Source organism: Nerophis lumbriciformis, linkage group LG24 (genome assembly GCF_033978685.3).
Source record: "Nerophis lumbriciformis linkage group LG24, RoL_Nlum_v2.1, whole genome shotgun sequence".
Classification (NCBI taxonomy): domain Eukaryota; kingdom Metazoa; phylum Chordata; class Actinopteri; order Syngnathiformes; family Syngnathidae; genus Nerophis; species Nerophis lumbriciformis.
Window position 1 is genome coordinate 12,230,001 of NC_084571.2, and position 15,479 is coordinate 12,245,479.

The window sequence follows — 15,479 nt, forward strand, 5'->3', positions numbered from 1 at the left end:
ACTGGCCGGACTTGTCGGACATGTCCATCCCGCAGATGGACTTGGGCTGGCCGCAGTCGGAGGGCTACCGCGGGGTGACGCGCACCTACGTGCACACGCAGCCGCCGATGGAGGGTGACACGCACATCAAGGAGATTGTCAGGAGAATGATCGCGCAGGCGCAGAAGGTAACAGTTTCATACATTTATTTGGGGATGCCTATGGTTGACATTACTTTAAAACAGCAAATGTTATGCTAACACAAGGAACCATATTATGGTCAAAGTTTTTTTTAAACCAAAATAACTACTTTACGCCCTGTTTACACTGTACACCTAATCTGTTTTTTTGCCCTGAAGTGACCCAGATCGGGTATTTTTTTTTGTCAGTCGAAGGCCATGTCTACACTAAGTCGTTTAACCCCTTAAACAAATAATTATTTAGCCTAAGCCCCGTTTCAGCCACACTAAACCATCATTTAAGGTCCCCCTCCTCTTGAAACATTTTTACACGGCTAAGTGCGCCGTGTATTTCTTGAATCTCCGGCTCTTAGCTTTGTATGGACTCATTGATCGTTTACAAAATGAGTTCGGAGAGGAAGTGATGCCAGAAAGACACAGGAAGTGACGTCAGAAAGACCGCGCCACAGCCAGCTTCATAATAAAGCGGTTTCGTAACTCGGAGCTTACCACTAAAAATATGGAGGCGAATCATCCAGACATGCCCGTGTTTCTCATTCCGTCTGTACAGACGCTTGTGGAAATCCCACATGAATACCTTAAGAGAAAGCGATTGCAGCTATTTGGGATACAACACTTCTCAGACGGCAAGAGAACTTTCCAATGTCCGGGTCAGCTGTGATTCTACTTACCGAAAAATGTTGTCCATTTGTCGAAGGAGAGTCAACGAGAATGCGGGCTCCCATGGATGTGATAAAAAAAGGTAGCGTGTGCTTTGTATTACCTGGCCGTCGAGGGAAAACTACGGAAAACAGGGAATGCATTTGGACTGACAAAGCAGACTGTATCAGTTATTGTCCGCCATGTAAGTCGCAGACTCAACGTCTAGGTCCAGAGTATATAAAGTCACCAAAATGAATGGACAATGAAGGTGAAGGCAAAAAAGTGAGGAGTGTCCTGACCAGATATCTAGATCCCTAGTTTTATCACATTCTTTACGTGTCTAATAAAGATTTGATTAAATTATGATGGCTCAGGTATGATTCACTACAATAGGGCCCCACAGCACACTGGATTCCAGTTAATTGAAATACCACAACACTGGATATTGTTTAGATAAGTTAAATTTAGGAACTTGCACACAAAGCTGACGTGCGCATTTACCGCGCATGCGTATTAGGTCGCTATGCGCCGGCGGACGCAGTGGCATTGTTGTGTGTGGACACGGATAAGGTTAGGTGGGATTTACCCGGATAACCTTATCCGGCTTAGTGTAAACGGGGCCTAAACCAGGGCTGTCAAACGTACGGCCCGCTGGTCGGATCAGGCCTGCTAACCGGTTTTGGCGTGATGAGTTTGCCAAGTAATAAAATAAGCTTTTTTTTTTTTTGAACGAAAGAAACTGCTGTTCTAAATGTGTCCACTGGATGTCACAATAGCAATTATGTTAGGCAAGCAAAGGTTTGTACCGGGGCCAAGCAAGAGGTACACAGTAAAGGGTAACTGTGGCTCCGCCTCCTCGACCCACATGAAACTTAAAACCTGCCGTTTTATGTCTTCTGCTTCGAACACATGGTTATTTGGCACCCTCGTTGCCCCAAAATGTCTCTGTCAAACACCAGAAAACTGAACTTAACCCTTTTGAATAGTTTTGACCTCCGTTTCTTATGGTTTGTTAAGTTAGCACTGGATTGATACGTGGACATGACAAAGGAGGTATTTGATACCTAGAAAAGTTTACATGTTGTGTTTTTTGTTCAATCTTGGCTTTGTAGATACACTGAGACCAAGTCTAAGCTCGTTGTGTTTTTGAAGCTGCACCAATTTCCGCAGAATGTTCAACAAATTTAAAGTGTTTTGTCCAGAGGATTATTTGTGATTTGTACATTTTCAGAATGTGCTTGTTCTATTTTTGGCCAAAGTAAAACAAAGAAAACTACCATAGTTGTCTTTAATTTTAAGTTATCATGCCATAATTTTACCATTCCAGCCCATACGGCCCCTGAGCTAAAATGACTCTGACACCCCTGCTCTAAACGCTCCAAAGTGCTTCAAATCGGATCTTTTGGCATCGGATTCAGGCCACGACAGGAAGTATAGTCCGAATCCGGTTGGAATTTGATCTTTTCAAATGTGACTTCAGTCTAATGAAATGCATCCCAAATGCGACTTTTACGTCATTTTTTTGGGCGAGCTACGTCATTCGTCATCACGACATCCGGTTTCGGTGGGCAAAATATTTTTCTGCGGCCAAATTTTCGGTGCATCACTCGTCAATGGTGCGCAAATAATAAGCTAACATATGAAAATATATTTTGATTGCGAAGAAGTAGCAGAATTGACGCTGCCCAGTATTTGCTTACATGTTACTACGTATATTGCGTAAGTTGTTTACGTAAGTGAGCTGAAAAATAAAGCTAACCTAAATTCACGCTGATGTCCTTGACGGCCATAAAAATATTACAACCCTCCAAAACATATTACACTATGTACAGTCGTGGTCAAAATTTTACATACACTTGTAAAGAACGTATTGTCATGGCTGTCTTGAGTTTCCATCAATTTCTACAACTCTTATTTTTTTGTGATTGAGTGATTGGAGCACATACTTGTTGGTCACAAAAAACATTCATGAAGTTTGGTTCTTTTGTGAATTTATTATGGGTCTACTGAAAATGTGACCACATCTGCTGGGTCAAAAGTATACATACAGCAATGTTAATAATATTTGGTTACATGTCCCTTGGCAAGTTTCACTGCAATAAGGCGCTTTTGGTAGCCATCCACAAGCTTCTGGTGGAATTTTTGACCACTCCTCTTGACAAAATTGGTGCAGTTCAGCTAAATGGGTTGGTTTTCTGACAATTGACTTGTTTCTTCAGCATTGTCCACACGTTTAAGTCAGGACTTTGGGAAGGCCATTCTAAAACCTTAATTCTAGCCTGATTTAGCCATTCCTTTACCACTTTTGATGTGTGTTTGGGGTCATTGTCCTGTTGGAACATCCAACTGCGCCCAAGACCCAACCTCCGGGCTGATGATTTTAGGTTGTCCTAAAGAATTTGGAGGTAATCCTCCTTTTTCATTGTCCCATTTACTCTCTGTAAAGCCCCAGTTCCATTGGCAGCAAATCAGGCCCAGAGCATAATACTACCACCACCATGCTTGACGGTAGGCCTTGTGTTCCTGGGATTAAAGGCCTCACCTTTTCTCCTCCAAACATATTCATGGGTATTGTGGCCAAACAGGTAAATTATTGGTTTCATCTGTGCCCTGTGCGTGTCTCTACTGGAGTCTGATAAAGACCTTATTTTACTTGCAGAGTAGACATTCAGCTGGAAAAAATGCGATTTCGTAAAAAGTCAGATGTGTGCTACTTTGGCCTGCAGTGTAAAAACGTGGTCTATGTCACAATGAGTCAGGTAGGTGTGTAAAATTTAAAACAATTGATTTCCTTGAAACCGTTATAATCAGACAAGTATTGTAAAGACGATTCCAGTGATATAAGTATCATTTGCCTGTGATAAACACAGAAATGTTTGGATTTCAAGGACGTGAGAACCCTTTGAGAAAAAAAGAGGAAAATTGAGGAAAGAAATTATTATTTCTGTCAGCAGTAAGTGCCACACAAATCTCGGAAGAAAATTTGGAAATTCAGGAATACATTTCCTGCCACTTGGTGCATTATTACACTATATTTTATTTTACCTAAAGACTTACTCTCATCTACCAAACTCTTTTAGCTCTTTTTGACACTCACCTGTCCTATGTAATGTACCACACTATTTTTATTAAACCATATACACACGTTCTTACCATTAAACATGTCATTTAAAACTCTATACCGTGCATGCAAAAACTCGGAAAAATATTCCCATTTGGAAACTGTAAAAAAATCACCGTAAAAACCACGGCAAGCAATTGTTAAATAGCAACAGTAAAACCGCATAAAATCCAACACGCTGCAAACCAAGAAACAGTAAATAACCTGAATGACCAGGGTTATAACTAGTAGAAAACCCATGACTTCACTGTGAAAATAATGAAACATTGTCACAAACATGCAAATACTCTAAAATACTCCGTATTATTCTGTCTAAGTAAAGATTTTTGCAAATTGTACATTTAAATGTACAGCATACCTTTACCTAACTTTTGGCTAACAACATGTTTTCTCGTATTTTTGTGGGATTGGGGGGTTATGTCTATGTGCTTTACTGTAAACGGCATCGAAATGAACCATGCTGTGTGTTTAAGTGTGTTGGAACTGGCATTTAAGGCTCATTTTTTATTAGCTCACTTAAAGGAACATGTTGGAGAAGGCTGTGTTGTGAGTTGTCCAGTGAAAGGTTGTACACATACTTTATAGTTAAAATCCTCAAGTAACGCACACATGTTTCGGAAACACAGGCATTTTGAAGATACTAGTATTGATGAAAGCCCGGTGGCGCTGTGGTTAGCGGGCGTGAGAAGGTCCTGGGTTCGATTCCCGGTGTAGGAGTTTGCATGTTCTCCCCATGACTGCGTGTGTTCCCTCCAGGTACTTCGGCTTCTTCCCACCTCCAAAGACATGCACCTTGGGATAGGTTGATTGGAAACACTTAATTGGCCCTACTACCGTATTTTCCGCACTATAAGGCGCACCTAAAAACCACAATTTTTCTCAAAAGCTGACAGTGCGCCTAATAACCCGGTGCGCTTTATTACGATTCATTTTCATAAAGTTTCGGTCTCGCAACTTCGGTAAACAGCCGCCATCTTTTTTCCCGGTAGAACAGGAAGCGCTTCTTCTTCTACGCAAGCAACCGCCAAGGAAAGCACCCGCCCCCATAGAACAGGAAGCGCTTCACCCGCCCCCATAGAACAGGAAGCGCTTCACCCGCCCCCGGAAGAAGAAGAAAAAACGCGCGGATATCACCGTACGTTTCATTTCCTGTTTACATCTGTAAAGACCACAAAATGGCTCCTACTAAACGATCCGGTTCATAAAAAGACGCAATCTCTCCATCCGCACACGGATTACTACCGTATTTCACAGCAACTGAACCGCACTGTGGAACGGGAGCACGTACGGTGAATATTCGCTCCACAGGGAATGAGAAGTCATCCTTCACTGTGGTTCTAGCTTGCCATGCTAACTTCCACTCATGGTGATATTCAAAAGGAAGACCTTGCCAAAAGAGACCTTTCCAGCCGGCGTCATCATAAAAGCTAACTCGAAGGGATGGATGGATGAAGAAAAGATGAGCGAGTGGTTAAGGGAAGTTTACGCGAAGAGGCCGGGTGGCTTTTTTCACACAGCTCCGAAGGCGAACACACCTTCACTAAGACGGGCAGACAGCCTCGGACGACATACGCCAACATTTGCCAGTGGATCGTAAATGCTTGGGCAGATATTTCGGTCACAACTGTGGTCCGAGCTTTCCGGAAGGCAGGATTCACAGAACAACAGCGACACTGACTCCCGATGACTTCTACGAGACGGAACCGGCCATTTTGGATCCCACGCTTGCGCAACTTTTCAATTCGGACACCGAAGACGAAGAATTCGAAGGATTTACGAATGAAGAATAACTTCAGAAGGTGAGCGCTATGTTTATTTTGTGTGTTGTGACATTAACGTTCGAGCAACATTATGTTACTATTGCTCTACACCATTTTGAATTTTACTATGTTTGTGATTGCACATTTGCGTACATTTTGGGACAGAGTTGTTAGAACGCTGGTTTTCAATATATTATTAAAGTTTGACTGAACTATCTGACTGTTTTTTTGACATTCACTTTAGCGCAGCGTTTTTTTGACATTCACTTTAGCGCAGCGTAGGCGCGGCTTTTAGTCCGGGGCGGCTTATTGGTGGACAAAATTATGAAATATGTAATTCATAGAAGGTGCGGCTAATAATCCGGTGCGCCTTATAGTGCGGAAAATACGGTATGTGAATGTTGTCTATCTGTGTTGGCCCTGCAATGAGGTGGCGACTTGTCCAGGGTGTACGCCGCCTTCCATCTGAATGCAGCTGGGATAGGCTCCAGGATGAATGGATGGGTTTTACTACGGTTCATCATTATATCCTAACGCCCTTAGTCTGTAGCGTAAATGCTAATGAGTTGTGCGTGTGGCTCCAAGAAGCGCTGTTGTGACTTTTATCAACTTTTCACATAACACTTTGGGCGGGGCGAGCACTATAGAGATGCTGCTTTTGCACATTGAGGGAAGCCAGTTGAGGTGGCCCAGGCATTTAGTCCCGATGCATCCTGGACACCTCTCTGGTGACGTGTTGGAGCTGGGGTCGGCAACCCACGGCTCTAGAGCCACATGCGGCTCTTTACCGCCGCCCTAGTGGCTCCCTGGAGCTTTTTCAAAAATATATGAAAATGGAAAAAGATGGGGGAAAAATATATTTGTTGTTTTAATATGGTTTCTGTAGCACGACAAACATGACACAAACCTCCCTAATTGCTAGAAAGCCTATTGTTTATATTAAACATGCTTCACTGATGGGAGTATTTGGAGAGCACTGTTTTGTCCTACTAATTTCGGCTGCCCTTGCACTCACAGTAGTTTGTTTACATTTACAACTTTCTCCGACGCTGCCACGGAAAGACGTGTTTTATGCCACTCTTTCTTTGTCTCATTTTGTCCACCAAATGCTTCATACTGTGCGTGAATGCACAAAGGTGAGCTTTGTCGATGTTATCGACTTGTCTGATGTGCTAATCAGGCATATTTGGTCACAGCATGACTGCAAGCTAATCAACGCTAACATGCTATTTAGGCTAGCCATATGTTCATATTGCATCATTGTGCCTCGTTTGTAGGTATATTTGAGATAATTTAATTTCCTTTACTTATGTCCTCTGTATATTCAATTTATATTATACATTATATATTATACGTATGTAATACTGGCTACATTTCTGGTAGTTGTTTGTGTGCCATTTGTTCCAGACCACAGCAAACGTAACCCAGCTTGCATAGATTGCTATAAATCCATTAGAAGAAGACAGCCTGCCGTTTCATTTAACTTGGACACACACATCTATACCTTTGGCCATTCTAAGCCAGTCATTTCCAGGAGTTATCTCACCCTCTGAGAAGCCTCAGTTTACTAATGTTTTCCAATGTTGTAAAAATGTGTAGAATAAATATTAAAAATTGAACATTTCTGTCAACGAAGATTTGTTTCAGCCTGCAACACATAGTAAGTTTGATAGTAGGCTAATATAGCTAATATAGAGACTTACATCATGTGTTGCCTTCATTATAACACTTATATAAGGCTTTTATTTTTCTGCAGCTCCAGAGAGATTTTTTGTTTTTTTGTATTTTTGGTCCAATCTGGCTCTTTCAACATTTTGGGTTGCCGATCCCTGTTGGAGGCATGCCCAACCCCAAGCACACTTTCGGGTAGAGCGAGGACACGCTAGAGAGGTTATGTCTGGCCTCGATGTAACTGAAACAGACGGCTCGAGAGACAAGAACTGCTGACCTTGCAATCTGGACCCCGAAGTAAAAGAAAATGGATAAATACTGTGGGTATTTGAGAGATGTGTTTTGTTCATTAGTATTACCATTTGTATACTTTTATCATTACATGATGACTTTAGCTTTATCCATTTTTGATTGTTTTTTTTCAGGACCATAAAAAAACAGCCACATTTTGCAGGTGACCCTAATCATACATTTGATCGATTGTTTTATGAAACATGTATATTAAATGACACAAATATTGTGTTATTTAGTCTAACGATTGTACCCAAGTGAAAGAGTCCTCCAATGCAAAGTTACATTTCCGCATTTGTTGGATTCATACACATGCAGAAGGTGCATGATTTCCAATGGGGAGCACGTCTCGCCAGAACACCGGCGAGAAATGTTGGCACTCGAATAAAAAGTGTGTGTGTCACGGCATTTAGCGCCAAGTTCGGTCATTCAGTTTACTTCTGTAGTGCCTTACTGTACGACTGAAAGTGGTAAGGAGTCGTCTCTGATTGCCTATTGGTCACAGATATTTGCGCCATGTTTAATCCAGTTAATATGCTCACAGCTGATCACCGTAATTGACCTGAAATTAATTACGATATTTGATCACGATCATATGTCCAGCCCGAGTGGACAGCAAAGGTAGGAATAGCCTAAATTATCTACCTGAATAACTACTTGAGTAAGAGTAAGTAGTCAATGAAAAAAACTACTCAAGTACTAAGTAACTGGTGACTAATTTCTGATGCATTTATTAGTTATTTTTTTATTGGTAATTGCACTACAACCGTAGTGGGTGTGTGTGTTTGTGTGTGTAAGGTAAAGCGTGAGAGACTACTAAAGTATGTACTACAAAAGATCCACAGTCACCTATGATGTTATAACAGGCTAATGTTGGCATATGCGAGCTCAAACATAAAAAAAAAAAAAACATCTACAACTTAGCGAAACATGTTTTCTCTGGTTATAAATAAATGATAAATGGGTTGTACTTGTATAGCGCTTTTCTACCTTCAAGGTACTCAAAGCGCTTTGACACTACTTCCACATTTACCCATTCACACACACATTCACACACTGATGGAGGGAGCTGTCATGCAAGGCGCTAACCAGCACCCATCAGGAGCAAGGGTGAAGTGTCTTGCTCAGGACACAACGGACATGACGAGGTTGGTACTAGGTGGGGATTGAACCAGGGACCCTCGGGTCGCGCACGGCCATTCTTCCATTGCACCACGCCGTCCCTTGGTCGTGGAATTCTTGTACGCTGAAATGTGAACATGATGATATAAATGTTTAGTTTTTTTATACTTTGTAAGTAAACATTGACGAGTTATGACATCACGTTACTTTTACAGTGTGTGGTTTGATTGCGGTCATGTGACTGCCAGGCTCTGTTTGATTGTCACTCGTGCTTGCTTTGGATTGGTGAATCGGAGTCAAGAGACAAAAGTGTCACTAATGGGCCAAAGGAATACTGTATGTCTTGCCAGCAGTAATCAATAGATTAGAAGTAAACATATTAATGATTGGGGTCGGGTACCGATTTCGGTACTTTTATAGGCACTAACTGAATTCTGTCAGTACTACCGGGTATCGATTCACGTAAAATCTAACAGTGCCATATTTCAATACCTTTGTTGCACATGACGTCACATCTGCTTGCAGACTCATTAAACACAAGCTCACGTAAACAATCAGTCAAGCGGAACTCGGGGCGGACTCAGCCAATCTCCCTCTAAGTAATGTTGCATTTTTTAACACCAACAAAGGAAGTATGCTAGTAAGGCTCCACTCTTCCAAAATGTGCTAGCCTGATGCTAATCTACTGTACAATAGATTTGCCATGGACAGGCTACTACTAGCATTATCGTTTTTACATGGTGATTTCATCACCTCCAAATGTGTTCATGAAAACTACAACCAATATGAATGTTACAATCAAACAGATGATGTGTAATAAGTACAATACTTACAGTATAAACACTTCGTAGGGCGCAACATAACACATTCAACTTCATGGAAAAAGCTACTTTGTAGTTAGACAACATATCATAGATCGCCTATACAGTACTGCCATCTAATGCCTTGGAAGTACAACTGCATTGCAGTTGTGACTCAAATGGAACAGGGATATAATGAGAACGTTTGCATGCTAGCTTTTTTTTGCTAGTGTCTTTCATATTGAAATGCTAACATTTTATGCTAGTTTTTTTGCTACTCTCTATGTATACACCAATAAACACTGCCTTTTTGCTATTTCTTCTTCTTACTTTTCCAGCTAAAATTACACTTTTTTGTCTAATTTCGCAGCCATACACCTTAGAGTCATGTAACTTGGAATGTGACACATGTTAACTGTTAGCGTGCTAATGTTAGCATGCTAGCACTTAACAAGTGTTACATACCAAGTTATATGACTGTAGGGTATACGGTTACAAAATTAGCTAAAAAAGCTAGCACTTTAATGTTAGCATGCTAGCAAGCTAACCTAAACATGCTAAAAGTTAGCATGTTTGACATACCAAGTTATATGACTGTAAGGTGTATGGCTTGTGCATCCCTTTGAGACACTCATGATTTAGGGTTATATAAATAAACTTTGATTGATGGCTGCAGAATTAGAGAAAAAAGTGTAAAACTTGCAAAACAAAGTTAGACCTTTAATGTTAGCGTACTAGCATGCTAACGTTGACCCGCTAACAGTTAACAAGTGTCACATTCCGAGTTATATGACTTTAAGGTGTATGGTTGCGAAATTAGAGATATAACAACATGAACAAATACAATTGTACTATCAAACAATAACATTTATCAACACAGATACAAAATTCATGAAAATTGGTACTGTTGAGTACCGGTATCAATTCACAGGTACCGTATCGGTTCAAATGTGAACGGTGCCCATGTTAGCAAAACAAATGTGGCGTTTCTTCCTCACAAAAATACTCAAGTAAAAGTAAAACGTTTTAGGACTACTCTGACAAGTGCAAATAACCCCAAAAGTAACCCAATTAAAGGTAACAGTTAATTTAGTGTGTTACTCCCCACCTCTGACGATCGACGTACAAGTTTAAAGTGCGAACTCCATAGCTTTTTCTGGAAAATCATTGAACTATTGTGCTCCTCCTCTGACGAGGCAAAATAAACAGCACATGTTGTAGGAGGTTTAAAATTGGCCAGTAATAAGGATAGTAATAGTCGTCTAACCTTTGATTTTAGCTCACGAGGAAACCGCTAACCAGACCTCTATAAATCCGATGTATCACCGTCACTTATAAGGGTTACAAATAATATATTTCCAAATCATACACAAACAAGGAGGTAGTCTAAGAATCTGTCTTTCCTTGCCTTCATTCCAAATTGAAAAGATGCAGAAGACTCAATCCTGTCGGTTTTAGGGTCAGAGTACGGACTGAAGTGACACAGTAAGTACACTGACTCTTATCAGGGTCTGAAAGAAGCGTGGAGCTTGTCGCTGTGTCACATGAGTGTGCATTGTGGAGACGTGTGACAAACAGTCACACTATGTTTCATACCTTGGCGACATGTGTTGCCCGTCTAGAACACCCTTTGGGCGTTTCAAAAGCTGATAGCGAATACAAACGTAAGCACCAAGCTGTGAGTGCGTGGATTAAAATTCCTTCATTACTGTTTTTACCTTTCTTATTTGAACAGGAACCGAAACCTGTGGAACCGCTTGAATGTTGTTTGTTTTATCATAGTAAACACTGTGTTGTGCACTGCCTGTGTTTTGTGTTTCCCCAGGTAATGATAACCTAGTTTCTTGTGTGTTTGCATGTTCAGGTCATTGCAGTGGTCATGGACCTCTTCACCGACGTTGACATCTTTCAAGATCTGATCGATGCTGGTTACAAGAGGAAGGTTTCTATCTATATCCTGTTGGAAAGCACAACATTACCTCATTTCCTGTCAATGTGCCAAAGGGCCAACATGCACGCGGGACACCTCAAGGTATGTATCGTTTCAAAAAAGGATGCACGAGGGTAGGGCAATATGGCTGAAAACTGTATCACGATATAAGTGTTTTATATCGGTCCTTAACGATAATTATTGATATTTTTTAATGAAAAATAAGAACTAGGAGCAAAATAAAATAAAAAAATATATATTTTAAATCCAACCTTCCTCTGATTATTATCCTCTTGGAGAGGAAATGTCAATACAAGCATGGAAAACACTCAAACAATATAAACAAAATAGTAAAATCACATTGAACACACAAAGTGCTAAAAAGGAATATGTAAGAAATATTTGTAATTTTTTTTTTTTTGTAAATTTTTTTTTAACCAATGATTGTCACACACACACTAGTGTGGCGAAATTATTCTCTGCATTTGACCCTTGATCCCCGACCGGGAGGTAAGGGGAGCAGTGGGTAGCAGCGGTGGCCGCGCCCAGGAATAATTTTTGGTGATTTAACCCCCAATTCCAACCCTTGATGCTGAGTGCCAAGCAGGGAGGTAATGGGTCCCATTCTTATAGTCTTTGGATGGTTAATAAAGTGTAAGAAAATAGTGCAAAGTGTGACAATGTAAACATAGAGAAACCTGAGAAGAACTATTTTCTGCAGGTCTAGTGCTAGGAAGTTACAGCCGTACTCTAAAGGGTGAGCATGGCTAAGGTGGTGTGGTATTAGCAGTCTTGGTGGGGACGAAGGCCTTGCATCATTTACAGACCACATTGGTCTGACTACGGTCTGTTTTAAAAAATCCCAAAAAGTGCCATAGTGTCCAGGTGACTTTTCCTCTTTTATCCACAATTTCTTAATTTTGACTTTCTCTTCTCACTCCATGCAAAGAATCAACCGCCAGACAACCAAACTTGATAGTTGATACTGTTAGCGTGTCACTCCCACTGATTGGTGATCACTTCCTGCGTTGCTCGGCTATCAGAGATGCGAGTGCCTTGCTTTGCAGCTTCCGCTTTCTTCCAACGGAAAAAAAACAAATCCAACGTTTTATTGAACACATTTTTTTTTATAAGGATTATGTGTCTATGGCGATATAAATTGATATCGCCCTAAGATGTACTATGTAATAAACACAGCTTTGTTATCTGGTCAGCAGACTTAACAAACAATGGCAACATTGTAAGGCTCCAATATTGATGGAACACTAATGTTAACCAAAATACTAAATTTAGAAAAATTATGTTTTTTTTAGTTCTGAATGAAGTTTTGTTATGCACAAAAGACACAATAATCTTGTTGTTGGTGCTAGGGATGGGGACTTGACATGGTTTGGAGCATGTGTGGTACTAAGATCATGGGTGCAGATGGCCCTGGGGACAGGGCAAAGGGTCTACCTGAGATTCATAGTGACAGCAAACCGCCCCCCCCCCCCTTTTCTGTCATTAAGATGACACACATCGCCTATAAAACAGATTAATATGTTAGGTTATTTAGACTAATTTACATTGCAGCGCATATACAGTCCGGTGTTTGCATGCTATACGCCAATTTAGCGTTAAGGTGTACATGAATGTTGGAATTTCAATCAGGGTACTAAAGAGGACCTGGTAGCTTTGTTTGTGGGAAAGGAGATATACCGCCACTGAAGCATGTTCAGTAGTTTATTAACTAGCGCTCACAACATGCAATCAACAAGAGCTGCCATACATCACTTGGCAACAGACGCGGCCTTTTAAAGGCACACACTCACGCACTCTGAACTCATGAAACATCTCTCAATGGCATGCACGGCTACAACTTATCACTTTGTTTTGACTTACTTCCGTCATTATAAAATAAAAACTCGGACAGGGCAAAAACTCCTACATAATATCCCCGTGTGTACAATGTTTTTGTTTTGATTGAAACAAAAAAACCTATAGTACTGATTAATATTGTGCTGTATTTTATGTTGATTGTATAAAAAGTGGTTATAGAGATAGTATACTTATTTTTTTTCTCTCTAATTCAAAAAGTCAAAGCATTAGGAGCCATGTTTAAGTTTTATTTCATGAGATTTCCAGGGTGTACCCCGGCTTCTGATAGGTTCCAGCACCCCCTCCCACGACCCCATGAGAGACAAGTGGTAGAAAAAGGATGGTTGGATGGATATTTGTAAGAACCACAACTGATAAATGGTAATATATATAGTATCCTAGGCTGGTAAAAAGAAGAAAAATGTCATACAACCGTAATACAATCCTAACCGTGGATTTTGTGAACCTTTCCACCCCTAGTTGGTGCTACAACACTATTCTTACAGGAATATCATAGACAATATGATATCAACATCATACAGTATATGATCATATCTTGGGGTGGGTACCTAATGTAGTACTTTTATAAGTACTGCCCAAAGTCATTCCAAACTACCTGGTATCGATTTTACGTCAAATCAAATGACACCGTCGTCCGATACTTTTGTTGCTTGTGACGTCATGTCCGGTTGCAGACTCACAAGTATTTGGCTGGGAAACAAGCAGTCAAGCACTCAGAGTGGACTCTGCTGGACGGCCTCTAGGAAATGTTATATGCCAACAAAGTAAGAAGAAAGATCTCAAAAGAACAGTAAGGCTCCACTTTTCAAAGTGCGCTAGCTCGATGCTAATTTACATTGTATTTGCCGTAGACATGCTACTGATTAGCATTAGAGATTTTACATGGCGATTTCAACACTTCCATATTTGGTCATGATAACGAAGATGTATGGTACTTACAGTATTAACACTTTTTAGGGCTGAACAAAAGACAAGACTGGCACAGTCTACTTAATGGCAATCTGTTATGCAGAACCATTTTTTCTTACCTGTTGGTACCGGTTTTTGTGTATTTGGGATCCGCATAAGTCTCAAAAGGTATGAAAGTTTAAAAAAAAAAAAATCCCATCCATCCATCCATTTTCTACCGCTTATTCCCTTTGGGGTGGCGGGGGGCGCTGGAGCCTCAGCTACAATCGGGCGGAAGGCGGGGTACACCCTGGACAAGTCGTCACCTCATCGCAGGGCCAACACAGATAAACAGACAACATTCACACTCACATTCACACACTAGGGCCAATTTAGTGTTGCCAATCAACCTATCCCCAGGTGCATGTCTTTGGAGGTGGGAGGAAGCCGGAGTACCCGAAGGGAAACCACGCAGTCACGGGGAGAACATGCACACTCCACAGAGAAAGATCCCGAGCCCGGGATTGAACCCAAGACTACTCAGGACCTTCCTATTGTGAGGCAGATGCACTAACTCCTCTCCCACCGCGCTGCCCAAAAAATCCCACTAAAATTAATTGGGTATCCAAAAGGACCCCAATCACAAAAGTGTTGAAAATAGGTCATACTTTTTTTACTTTCAACACTTAAGTCTGCAGATCAACTTCAGATCTATCTGTCGATACGTTTTTATAATTTTTTTCTTTTTGTTTGTTTTATGTTCTTTTTGTCAAAGTAAACTTTTTTTTTTAATATAGCAAATGCACAAAGAATGCAATATTTTCTCAAAAAATTGTTCGAAGTGGAATATTTGATGATTGGTAGGGCAATAATTCATAACCACATTGATTTTAATCCATTATTATTTTTTGAGCAATGGCCGTTTTAAAGAAACAACAGCCTGTGTGGCAGCTTTGTGTTACTATAGTGTCAACATTTAAACTTTTTGACATTACATTTGACCTGTTTGCTCTTATATTCCACTTTTTTTCGTTAATAGTAGTTTTAGAATGTGCCGTAGGCCGTGACATTAGCTGCGGGCTGCAAATGGCCCCCGGGCCATACTTTGGACATCACTGCACTATATTATTGCTATAAAATATTTGAGCTTGACAAAGCAGTTAGGGCGTTGTGTTGTCATATAACCCCAGTAATATG

General features: G+C 40.7%; 1 protein-coding gene across 2 annotated transcripts in view; it reads left to right on the top strand.

Moving 5' to 3' along the window:
• Positions 1-15,479, top strand: part of LOC133620261 (protein FAM83G-like) — a 42,034-nt gene that overhangs the window by 632 nt on the left and 25,923 nt on the right. For both annotated transcript variants that reach the window (XM_061981587.1, XM_061981589.1), the window contains exons 1-2: positions 1-167; positions 11,451-11,618. The exon at positions 1-167 is cut by the window's left edge and continues 632 nt beyond it. In XM_061981587.1, the coding sequence (XP_061837571.1) occupies positions 1-167; positions 11,451-11,618 (335 nt within the window). The remainder of the gene's footprint in view (positions 168-11,450; positions 11,619-15,479) is intronic.